Source organism: Abramis brama (genome assembly GCF_963993115.1).
Source record: "Abramis brama genome assembly, chromosome: 19".
In the NCBI taxonomy this organism is placed as follows: Eukaryota; Metazoa; Chordata; class Actinopteri; order Cypriniformes; family Leuciscidae; genus Abramis; species Abramis brama.
In genome coordinates this window covers 17,392,904-17,405,368 of record NC_139981.1, presented here as the reverse complement: position 1 = coordinate 17,405,368, position 12,465 = coordinate 17,392,904, and the positions used below count along the sequence as shown (strand labels likewise).

Sequence of the window (12,465 nt, the reverse complement as noted above, 5' to 3'; positions counted from 1 at the left end):
AATAAAAAATAAAATTGGGGAAAAAAGTGAAATGGAAGCTCAGCGTGAGGTGAGATTCAGTCAAGGACATCCAGAGGTCCATTGTTGATAAAATAGAATACACTTCCCAGAGAAAATAATAAATCTGGGCTCTGTCTGAATGAGTTTACAGTTTTAGTATGTGTGGAGAGGATTTTGCTGATCGTCAAACAGATCCCATTTACTTCATTCTGCTGACGTTCAACAATTCATGCATTTCTTTCAGAAGCCAAATGTCACTACAACTGTAGCAATTTCAAATGCTTCATACGTTCAATAAAATAACTCACTGTGTGCAGACTTTATGAAATTCATGTGAAGGTGGCATCAGTGTGTGTGCTGGCACAAATGAAAGGTGGGGCAGGTAGCGATCATAAGCAGCGTAAGTGGATGGGCGGAGATGAGTAGATGGGGTATCCCAGAGGTGGGTCAGCTGCTTGAACGGTCAGGTTCCTCAGCATCACAGGATGGGCCTGTATGCTGTAGCGCTCCTCGTCGTCATTCGTAGCATACAGAAGCTCCCATGACAGGTTGGCCCACTGGCCCCTCACACCCTCCTCATTCAAAACTCCCACCTGGACCAGATTCTCCTGCAGAGACAACACACGGCTCGTATACGCCCCCTGTGAAAAAAAACAGAAAATGTATACCACATCTGTAAATGATCATATGGAAACGTTTTTAGAAATTAAATTTATAGAAAATTATCATGTATGAAGAGCAGAGTGAGACTAATATTAAACTTCTAGTCAATACCGATACGCTGATAATTATTTTCATGTTATGACCAATAAATGGCTGATGTTAAATCTATTTATTTTTAAACTAAAATCACTTGTTTTAAATGCTAAATATATTTATTAAAGCAGCACAATATTACAAATGTATGGTATGAATTTTCTTTTATTCATTTTGAGATTTACTTCAAGATTACATTCAACAGAATTATTAAATATTTAAAATTATAAATTAATCCAATTCTATCATAATTAAATTAATCAAATTAAACTATATGTGATTTAGATGACAGCAAAGATTATCTGAATGAAAAAAAATTGGAAAAGTAATGTTTATATCCAATTAACAATTAAATATCCAATATTGACTGATACCGGTAAATAAACTAAATATGTAATATTGTACAAATATATTGTTCAATATAGTATCAATATAACACTGTGTCCTCCTAACCAGACGCGATAAGTAATTTGTCTGTACTCAGCAGAATTCCAACACTACAGGCCAGACCTAGCAAGCACAATTTCACAGTAGTAAGAAGCAACAGAGCGTCAAAACGCTCTGACAAACACATGACTAATTTACTCAGAAGAGATTTTTTTTATTGCATCACACCAGATTATGACACAGTCTAACAGTTAATGTTTGGTAGCCATGGTTACATTCCAGTAAATATGGTGCTTACCATGGTGAGGTCATGTCCGAGAGAGAATAGGAAGGGCTTCTCCTGTACAACACTGTCTTGCCAACTGTGGTCTGTTACCAGGCCGATGAACCAGTTGTTATGGTAATCCTGTAAAGTTGTGTAGAGCTCATCCAGACTCTCTACCGGACCAAGAGATGCCTGGTCTACCAACAGTTTTACACTGTACCTGCACACAGAATGAATCAACAGTGGGCACGTTTTAGGAAATGCAGCTGATAAAAGGCCCCTTTCTGATGTAAAATGTGAACTGAGTCTTGCTTGTCTGTTACCTGAAAGCCCTGAGCGTGAGCTGATGCAGCTCTTTATTGGCTCGGAGCCACTCAAGTCCCTCGGTCCAGGGGCCGTCCCCGCAGTACAGCCTAAACAGCAGATTGGGGCTGAACATCTGAGCATCTGCCCCTAGCGCCACACAGCATGATAGCACCACCTGGGTGTAAAGCTCCCGCAGGGCACGGTCCTCCTGCAAACCCAGTGTCACCTGCTCAAACTCTCCCTCCCCAAAGCTCTCCACCACCAGCTGGGACAAACAGAAGCAGAACCAGGCCTCTGGGAAGCAGGGTCGCAGTACCTGGAGTTTGGAGGAAGCCAACTGGGCGGTCCGCCACTCTGAGGGCAGAGAGAAGAGCTCTGAGTGAGGGCTAGTGAAGTGGAGAGGCTGGGAGTTACTCGGGACGGTGGTCGAAGTGCGTGCAGGGATTTTATCTTTCCCTTTATCTACGATGGGCAGGCCAAGTCCCAAACCCAGACCTAGAGGTCTAAGGGTAGGGAGAGAAGAAAGGGCCATGCTCTCATACAGGCTGTGGATTTCAACAGAACCTGGAAGAGACACTCCCAACCCTAACTCGGTCTGCCCTTCGTCTGTCCGCACCATCATTCTCATCGGTCGCCGCATGGTGACGGGACCGAAGAGATCGTCCTCATCCGACCATTCAGCAAAGGATGAGAGGCTGGAGCTGTCTGGCCCCCTCAAGTGACAGGATGAGGAGGATTCAGGGCGTACTTGAGACCCCATGGCAACTGTGACCACAGCCGGATCTGGCTCAGAGGGCACGGCATGCTGGGAGCTTTGCGATTTGCGTCCAGAGGTCTGTAGAGACTGACCTTTTGTTTGCGGAGCACCATGTGTCAATTCCTGTACACAGTAACGCAATAAAATCCAGATAAGCGTTTTAAGGAAGTCAGAGTTGAGCTGACGCAGGTGGTCAGGCGAGTCAATGATTCCTGTTAGAACGTTCTGGGCGTCAGAGTAAACCCTGACAGGCAACATAGAGCAAGGGGTCAGAGCATTACCCCAGTGAGGGTTCAATAGTCGGAAACACTGGCCGGGCCGCTCCACGTGATCGAACGCTCCTTCAAAAACCTCATCCACACGCCGAGCCTCCACTGTGTGGCATGATGTTTCCTGTAGTTCCAGTCCCTGTGGTGAAACATGGTAGCCAATGAGAATTCATAAACTTGTGTTATGTAGACCTCCAAATAAAGCATTTAATTTGTTTCAGAGCGAAGGCAAGAAAGCAGGTATACCTTAATGTTGACAGTGCAATAGCCGTAGCCTCTCTCTAGAACAGAGATCCACAGAAGTCGACCCTGAAAGCGACCGAGGTAATGAGATCCCGGAGTACAGGAACCTGCAACCAGATGCATGAATATTAGGGCTGCAAATTTCAATTAAAATTGCTTTAACAATATTTAATCAGGTTCCTTAACATGTACTCTACAGCAATAATAAAAACAAACAATATATATATATATATATATTCCTGTGATGGTAAAGCTGAATTTTCAGCATCATTACTCCAGTCTTCAGTGTCACATGATCCTTCAGAAATCATTCTAATATGCTGACTTAGTGTTTTTTTTTTATTATTATCAAAATTGAAAACAGTTGTGCTGCACAATATTTTTGTGGAAACAATCTTTTTGTTTTTTGTATTTAGGAATTTTTTTTTGCATTGTAGCAATGTAATATGTATTAACTGTCACTTTTGACTGCACTTTGATCTTTACAACATGATAGAGATTCAGGATACTCGTGTTTTTCAGCGGGTGTCACTCACCAAATGCGCCATTAGCGAGTGCAGGTCTGAGAGCCGATGCCAGTCTTTTGCAGAGCTGTTGGTAATAAACAGAATCTGGGCAAGGGCAGGCGGTGCCTGGGGTGCCTGGCCACGAGCGGAGCGGCCTGGGGAATCCCACCAGGAACACAGGTAGTGTGAAGAGAGGAAGCAGAGGGGCAGACAGAAGGGCAGAGAGAGCCACAACAGCCAGCAGAAGAGGGCACAGAGCAGCGTTGAGTGCCAGCAAAGTGCCCGCTGACTGACGGCGCTGTTTACTCTCCGTCCAGGATGTAATCAACACCGTAACAGCGAAACTCAGCTTACACACAAACTGTGACACACGATTCACAACCAAGGAGACCTGCAAGAAAAAGGTTATTACACAAACGTCCCTGCAATTTAATTACAGTAAAGGCATCAAGTTACATTTGGCTCACCAGAATCAGCTGCACTGTAGTGCCCAACTCATGCCAGCGTGTGACTCTGTGCCCCCCTGCAAGTCTGATGATCACCACCAGCACCATTTGCAGTAGAGCAGCCTCAGAGCTCTGCCACACCTACCGTACAAAGCCCAATGAGTCAGGGGTCAAAGATTAAGGGGCAAATAGTTCTGTTCATGACCTCATAATGCTTTAAGATGGTTTACTGATAAACTCTCTTACCATTCTGAATGCCCGCGTAAAGCCAATGGCGAGAGAGGCCGTGTGCAGCTTCTCTAGAGATTCATCCACTGACAAGAAAGCAATCATAGCCAATGGACTCACTGTAAAGTCAAATATGAACATTAACATCAAAATACACACATAAAGGCATTATTATGTGTTAGCAAGCAATTAATAGAAATATATAAATTATGTAGTATAATTATAATTTGTAATATATTTTATGAATTCTATACTATTCTGTATAAATAAATGAAAAACAGAGCAATAAAAACTAAACTGAACTGATGCACCAATATAAAAGTTCTGATCAATACTGATATATATATATATATATATATATATATATATATAATTAATTATATACTATTTTGTAGTATACTATTACTAAAATCAATGAATCAATTAAAATTAATTTAAGCATCACAACATTACAATGTACAATAAAAAAAAATCCATTTTGAGACTTGCTAAACAGTGTTATTAAATTATTTTTTAAAGATTTACGTGTTAGATCATAGCAAATGGCATTTAAATTTTAAAATAAGGAAAATGTGCATGCACAATAAATATTTACCATTACATACTCAATACTGACAAATAGCAATAAATGTAAAAAAAAAAAAAAAAAAAAAAATCGAACAAGATAACTGATATTGTATCAATATATCATGCATTGCTATGTGTTTTAGAGCTGCACAATTCTGGATAAAATGCTAATTTAAAATAGGATCACAATTCTCTCAGCTCTAATGTGTTATCAATGCGAAAACAACATCTCACTCCAACAGACCGTACTGGCAAACAGAAAGCACATATATGACAAAGGATTGTTTGGTTGGTACAGTGCAAATATCTCCTCACCCAGGTTCAATAAGATCCTCCGGATGATTCCTCCGACACGCAGACCACGAGTCTTCCGCCTGAAAGCCTGGGCAGTCATGACCCGTTTGGGGTAGAGTGGGTTGAGCATGGCACCTCCCAGCACGCAAGCTCCCTGGAGCTCTCTCAGCAGACGGGTGATGAGAAACAGAGCAATAAGGAGCCAGCCGATCACCTCTTGTGGGCTTGGAGGTCCCACAGAAGACTCCCAATGCTCTACAGAGTTCACATCCAACGTTAGATTCCCTCGGTCAATGAGATACAGCTGATGAAGGAGTCCAGCCTCAGTCAAGGCTCCTATTATTAACAGCAGGGAAAGAGGAAGCCCCCACCAGCCCAGACCCAAGGTTGGAGAAGTTCCCTTCAGGAGCACCAGCAGCTGGGTTAGGTCCTGGCTGAGGAGGTAACCCATGGCGACGGTGAATAGAACCACACCCAATGAGGAGGGAATGAAGAAGGTACAGATGGCAACACACACGGATGACAGAAACATCACCAAGAGCCTGAAGGAAAAAAGAAAAGCAAAAGATTTTGAGTCTGAACAAAGTGTGTAGCTCTTCACACTAATGTAGACCAGACTTCATGCGCTCAATGTAAGATTTATGTATTTGAATTACATAAAATGTTCATCCATTTGGATTACACGGTTTTATCATAAACAAACTAATCAACACAATGTGATGCACTGGTAGTCAGTCATACATAAATGAAATGGGTAAGATTTCTGCAATTAAAAAAAATCATGGCATAGTTTATTAACTATTTGCATCTATTTGATTTTATTATGAGACAAACAAACTGGATTGATTGATGATACATATATGAACTTGGTTATTATGTATTTAAAACATAATAGGTTTACAAGTACTATTACAGAAATGTTTTATTTCATTTTAGGTCTTATATTTCATTTACGTATATGACTGACAAATATGCATCATGTTAAGTTTAGTAGATTCTTTAGGTAATCCTTGAAAATGGATGGAAATTACATATGGATGGAAAATGTATATGCAATTCAAATATATTAATCTTAAATTTAGGTTTAAATTCAATTCAACTTTATTTCCAGACTCAAGGTCCATTAGAGAAAAAACAAACATCAACCTACACACAATTACATACAATACATTTAAAATAGACAATTATGCCAATACTTTCTCATAGATGACTGGTATCGCAGCACACTTTGCTTAGGGTTTGACAACAGCATAATAATAGCATTCTGAGAATTATCCAGCCGGCAACTAAATTTATACATCAAATTTCTCAGTAAAGCCATAAAGGTTTTTACTCTTGACATACAAAATAGATCACTTGCACTGCTCCACCTCGGTTTCTTTAATATAATCCTCATACAATCATTGTAGGCAACCCTAAGCTTACATATGCTTACTTTTTAAAAATTAACCCACAAAGGAGCAGTATAAAAAGTACAGTATGCTTAAGATAAAAAGATTTATCTTAACCTGATCCGAACCGAGTTATTTAAAGATTCTTTGAGTGTGAAGTTGGTCTAAAGTTTAGTAATGTAAGACAAGGAACCAGTGAGAGAAGGGTTCAGTGCTCACCTGATGTTGGTGGACATGGCTGACCCACCCAGGCCGTGCACCAAGGTCTGTTCCATGGCCCACAGCAGAAGAGCGTCCAGCGGAGAGAGCATTCCCAAAGCCCAAAGCACCGGCAGAGCCACAAACAACACGTGAAGCACCTGAGCTGCTACTTGCAATTCCATCACACCAGAACCTGAAAACCTGAGAGAAGAGAGAGAATGAGATCCGGGAGATGACCCTTTACATTCACATTCAAACATTAGGTTTATCAGTCCTCATAAGTTTAGGTTGCATCATAACAGTCTAAAAAAAAAAATTTAAAAAAAAATATATATATATTTCAGACTTTTTTTTGTCTGTAATCTATTAATTTATTAAAAAACAAAATTAAAATGTAATTCATACATACAATGAATGACATACACATCTTCTATGATGAGCAGGTTTTTAATTTCAGAATATTTATTTTAAAGGGTTGATAAACTAAGAATTCAAAGAATTTCTTGAACTAAGAATTTGGTAAATCAGTTGCAATTTCGGTGCAAGCTTTGCAAACAGACTTTTACTGTATCATATGAACACAACATTAAAGCCACAACATATAAGTAACCATGTCAATTATAATGCCCAACCTGTGATCAGTGATATCTGATATGTAATCTGATATGTAATGATTGTAATGAGACATTCTTTGTCTCAAAATCGTATGTTGCTGTTTATGCGTCAGCAAATCAAGCCAGTGACTAAACAGTCAACTTCACATTGTTTCTTAGTAGCATGAAAATAATATGCTTTTTAAATTGTGATTAAATTATATACAGTGAGCGATCATGCATCTATAGACAACAGACATGTCTGTCAATTGTTTACAATGCTCATCGCTGCAACCTTTCATCCCACGTCAGTAGATCTAAATATAATGCTATAAAACACTTTTCATGATTAGTTAATCTCGACAACTGTAATAGTAAAAAAAAAAAAAAGTAAAAGATTTCGAGAGAGTTCCAAATGTAACACTTATTTCATATGCAAAGATGTTAGCCAATCATAGCAGTGGCCGTTTACTCTCACAGCAGACACGCCCCTTCAAACAGAGCTTCCAATGGCCTTTTATTTCTTATAATTTTTTAATATCATATAAAGTGCGTTATATAATTAATAAGTGCGTCTCAGGAAACATTATAAATATATATCTTTTTTAAATGCAGTTCATGACCCCTTTAGTATTTTGTGGGGGGCAGAAAGATCATGAAGGAAAAAGCCTTCATAAGTAGTTTGGCAAATTATTTCTTAGGAAAACATTTTTGATATACACTCAAAAGGTTGGGGACAGTAAGGATTTTTTTTAAAGGAATGCATACTTTTATTTAGCAAGGATGCATTAAAGCAGGGATGCATCTCGGTCCTGGAGGGCCGCTGTCCTGCAGAGTTTAGCTCCAACCCCAATTAAACACACCTGAACCAGCTAATCAAGGTCTCACTAGGCATACTAGAAACTTTCAAACAGGTGTGTTGGAGCTGGTTGGAGCTAAACTCTGCAGGACAGCGGCCCTCCAGGACCGAGATTGGTGAACCCTGCATTAAAGTAATCAAAAGTGACAGTGAAGACATTTATAATGTTACAAAAGATTTCCATTTTAAAATAAATACTGTTCTTTCTATTCATCAAAGAATCCTGATTAAAAAAAAAAAGTATCATGGTTTCCACAAAAGTATTAAGAAGCACAATTGTTTTCAAAAATTTGAGCACCAAATCAGCATATTAGAATGATTTCTGAAGGATCATGTGACACTGAAGACTGGAGTAATGATGCTGAAAATTCAGCTTTGCCATTTTCAGCTTCAGATTTTACATTATCCCAGTTACATTTTCCAGCCTTGGTGAGCATAATAGATTTCTTTTTTAAAAATAATAAAAATAAAAATAAATCTTATTAACCCCAAACTTTTAAACAGTAGTGTAATTAAAAAAAAAAGTTTCAAACTAATTTTTTTAAGGTTGCTTTCTTTCCTTATTTAAGGTTGCAGACTTATTTATCATTAGGCTTGGGTATCGAGTATCGAGTATCGATTGGAACCGGGACTAGCTTTGCGATTTTCCCGGAATCGTTCAAAAGTTTAAATTTCGATTCCTAGTTTCGATTCCCAGTCTGCCGACCGGAAGAAGACACCGCTGTTAGGGGCTGTTTACACCTGGTCACTTCATGCGTTTTCTCAGATTGGATAGCTATCTGATTAATCAAAACGATTCCATTTACACCTGGTCACATAAATGTGTTTTTGCGAAACGGATTTAAATCCGATCTTCAATTCCCGCGCTATATGCAGATTGTGCACGTCACTGAAAGCAACAGATATGAGCTGCATTTTATTGATCATCAGCTAATTTCAAAATCAAAGACCGCAATAAGAGAGAGTGACAACAGCCCTGGTAAGATCATTTCTTTCTTTACTTTTAATGATGATGATTATGTGTTAAGCGTCTGCGACTTACTTTCACTTTACTTTGCGATAGTTTGCACGTTGGCTTAATGAACAGATGCTCAGCTTCTCATCTGCGGTGACGCGCGTGTTCCAGTATCGTCGTATCTGGCTATTACATTACATAGCCTATAACACGCTCTCACACGTTTATTTATTTATTTTTTTTGCATTTTTGGGAGGAGGACAATTTACATATGTGGTTTCAACAACCAGATGCATTTACACTTGTCCAGTTTCGTCTGGAATGCGGCCCAGGCCACCTCCTGAAGTGGTTTGAGCGATCGGATTCATTTTACTCACGTTCCCCTATTAACTCACAGTGCCTCATAAAATGTATTCAGAGCAAACAACCCTGACGTTAAACTTTAAAAACGTACTTATATGATGTTTTCTTATTCTTCGGTATCTTGCAAGTTACAACCATATTCTCTCGTCCTCTGCTCGTTCGTTTGAAAACTGCGCGCGATGCCGGCGAACGTAAAATAAATAAATAAATAAATGATGAAAACACATTTACACATGAGTGTAAACAACCTTATTTAGCCTATTTTACCTGATAGCCCATTTAGGTCAGACTATTTCCTTCAGAAAGACCGTTGGTTAGCTAGCTCATTTAAAATATCCTAAAAAAATTGTTTAAAATAGATTTGATATTTATATTGTACTGTAGTTGAAAACAGCCCTGTGAGAAATTCATAGTAAAGTTCATAAAAAGTAAAAAATTCATAGAATTAAAATTGATCTAAACTTTTTTGACCCTATACCTCTTAAAAGAATCGGAATCGAGAATCGTTAAGAACCGGAATCGAAACAAGGAATTGGAATCGGAATCGGAATCGTTCAAATTCAAACGATACCCAACCCTATTTATCATTGACCTATACGCTGTCAGAGAGTAGTGGTGAATTGTAGGATTTGTACCTTAGAGCCAGGTCCACGGCGATGAAAGCGAGTATGTAGAGCGGTCTGTTGAGCGGCGTGATCTCATACGTGTCCTGCGGCTGAAACGTTGCTGTTTCTGTAGCTGTGTTGACGATGAGCGAATACTCCCCGATACAAACAGTCACCCAGCTCAGGGCAAACAAAGGCATGACAGCTCCCAGTCCTGGACCCGGGTGCCCATACAGGCTGCTCAGTCTGTCCGGCAGCAGGTACCATGTGGACAACCCACAGAGTGCGCCGGCAAGAAAGGTGTGCAAAACTATATTACCCACAAACCTCTTTCCAGGCACTACAAATCGTACCGTCTCAGGGGCCACGCAGTGAGTAAACTCCACCTCTTCCTCATCTGCAAGGATGTTACTGGCAGCAGGCAGCCGTTGTACCAATCCGGTCCTACGTGCCATACACCGTGCCAGTCCCTGAAGGGTGGCACCCACACCTAGCATCAACACACCCGAAACAACGCCCGCACAGGCTTCATCCAGCACCCTCAGCTGGTACAGGAGGGTCCCGATGCCTCCCAACAGCCATGGCGTCAGGAATAACACCAGCTGGTGCACATAGATGTATGGTGGGGCGCAGTAACCGAGTTTCAGCCTCGGGCCCCCTAAGATAGTCTGAGGGAAACGCTTCCAGAAGAACTCCTGCTTGTAGTCGTTGAGCAGGGGCACATCAGGCCCCATGATGAACTCAGCGCGGGAGGGACAGACTCGGTCATCTCCCCCCAGCTGCTCTGGAACATACACACATGCCCCGCTGACAGTGAGTCACTGTGGAAACACACAGTATTACAATATACACTCATTTTTCATAGGATATAGATGGAAAGGAGCAGTTTATTATGAAAACAAAAGCAATAATCAATCTTAAACTCTTCTGTTTGATATATAAGGCAAGACACTGCAGGCAAAACCTGCACTGATTAATATTGTAATTTTGGGCTATTTTGCTTCCATAATATGTCTTGAGATTAGTGGAAAGAAAAGAAACAAAATACACTTTTACATGTTTCTTTTATTACACTTTATCTACTTGCGTCTGTAGACTTAATTTACAATACATAAAATGATTTTTTTTCTCCTGGACTGAGCCAGAAATCTCCACTTCAGCAGCAATGCATACACCACACATTTCAGTTGTATTACCATCAATATTCTGAAGGTTTTACAGGTGGGTTTGTTCATATATCGTAACATTTAACTCCTAAAAATATGTTTTTTTCTGCTGACAGTATTTATGAAGTGATAAAAAGAGATATATAAAATCCTATCTGTATCATCTTTAACTAATATGTCAACGAAATTAAAAACATGAAATTTTGAACCTGGCCTTTTCCAATAGCAAATTCATTAATATTTAATTGAATAATGCATCATTTGCATATTTAAACATTTAACATAATATTAAAAAGCATATTTAGAATTTAAATATTTCAACTTCAAATATAAATAATTGTGTAGTTAATCAACTGGGGAATTATGTTGATATTGTTATTATTATTATGTTTTACCGTATTCAACTGTGGTGTCTTTTTTTTCTTAACAATAAGCTCAAAGCATCTGTGTATTTTTCCCCACTTGATTCCCAGTTTACCTGTTTGTTGATGTTGCACGAGCAAAACAGCCAGGAGGTGATCCGGAGTTAATCAGCATCAAACCAGCGACGTTTATCCTCTGAATTATGTGCTTTTATCCTTTGATTTGTGGTTATAATCCTCAGATTTAGGTTTTTAATGCAGTCATGTTGATTTGTATCCTGTGATCTGTTCACATGCTAACACTGCAGCTATGACAACAAGAGGCATACATCGCCCTAACAACTGGTTTATAGACCATTACAATAACTAAACACACAGCTCTCATATCATATTACATTATAATATCGTCTTGGTTTCCTCCAAACACAGCAGATAAATAAGAGAGGCGAGGAGAAGCGGCTATAAACTGGTTAGCGCGGCTAGCGTTAGCAGCTTGTGTTTGGGCTTAGAAGGCGGGGATTTTTTTCCACATGGCAAACATTTAAATAAAAACAGCCTTTTCTGTTTTTATTATCGCATACCTCTAAATCAAAACGGTTGGAGAGGTGCTTGAGGGGTGGGTAGAGGGTTTGTGTAGTGATAAAGCAACGGACCCGTTATCCATCATCGCTTTTGCTGATGCTGCAGTTGGGCAATGCGGCCTAAAGGGCGGCGCTAGTAGACGACATATACGGTTACGTGTGTACGTATAGATAGCTCCACATCACAGAATTAATAATGAAAATTTGTCTATCAACAAAGTAATTCTGGTTATGTAGTAGACTACCTTTTGAATATGCGTGTGTTGTAATTTAAATAGGTTAAACTATGGCAGAAATAGCCTCTTGTGAAGAATTTACACAATTGCAAGAAATGTACAAATTTAAATAGCAATTTCATTAAAGTT

General features: G+C 39.5%; 1 protein-coding gene across 2 annotated transcripts; it reads right to left on the bottom strand.

Annotated features, from left to right (window-relative positions):
• Positions 1-289: 289 nt before the first annotated feature.
• pcnx4 (pecanex 4) lies at positions 290-12,210 on the bottom strand. 2 transcript variants are annotated; one of them, XM_084093042.1, is made up of 11 exons: positions 11,636-12,210; positions 10,022-10,812; positions 6,635-6,817; positions 5,046-5,566; positions 4,182-4,282; positions 3,957-4,076; positions 3,520-3,880; positions 2,987-3,090; positions 1,732-2,879; positions 1,442-1,628; positions 290-641 (listed from the first exon to the last, which is right to left on the bottom strand). In XM_084093042.1, the coding sequence occupies exons 2-11, from the start codon at positions 10,723-10,725 to the stop codon at positions 390-392; spliced, it is 3,681 nt and encodes a 1,226-aa protein (XP_083949168.1). In that variant the 5' UTR covers positions 10,726-10,812; positions 11,636-12,210; the 3' UTR covers positions 290-389. The 2 variants fall into 2 exon arrangements, with proteins under 2 accessions (XP_083949168.1, XP_083949169.1); XM_084093043.1 differs by having other exon boundaries at positions 12,101-12,162.
• Between the last annotated feature and the right edge of the window lie 255 nt (positions 12,211-12,465).

What these genes read in the sequence shown, in the direction of transcription:
- pcnx4 (XM_084093042.1), bottom strand. Translation starts at nt 10,725, where the DNA reads ATGGGGCCTGATGTGCCCCTGCTCAACGACTACAAGCAGGAGTTCTTC. An exon ending in TTACGCGGGCATTCAGAATG is followed by an intron (nt 4,077 to 4,181) that starts GTAAGAGAGTTT and finishes TTTGTACGGTAG; the next exon opens with GTGTGGCAGAGCTCTGAGGC. An exon ending in ACTCGCTAATGGCGCATTTG is followed by an intron (nt 3,091 to 3,519) that starts GTGAGTGACACC and finishes ATCTGGTTGCAG; the next exon opens with GTTCCTGTACTCCGGGATCT.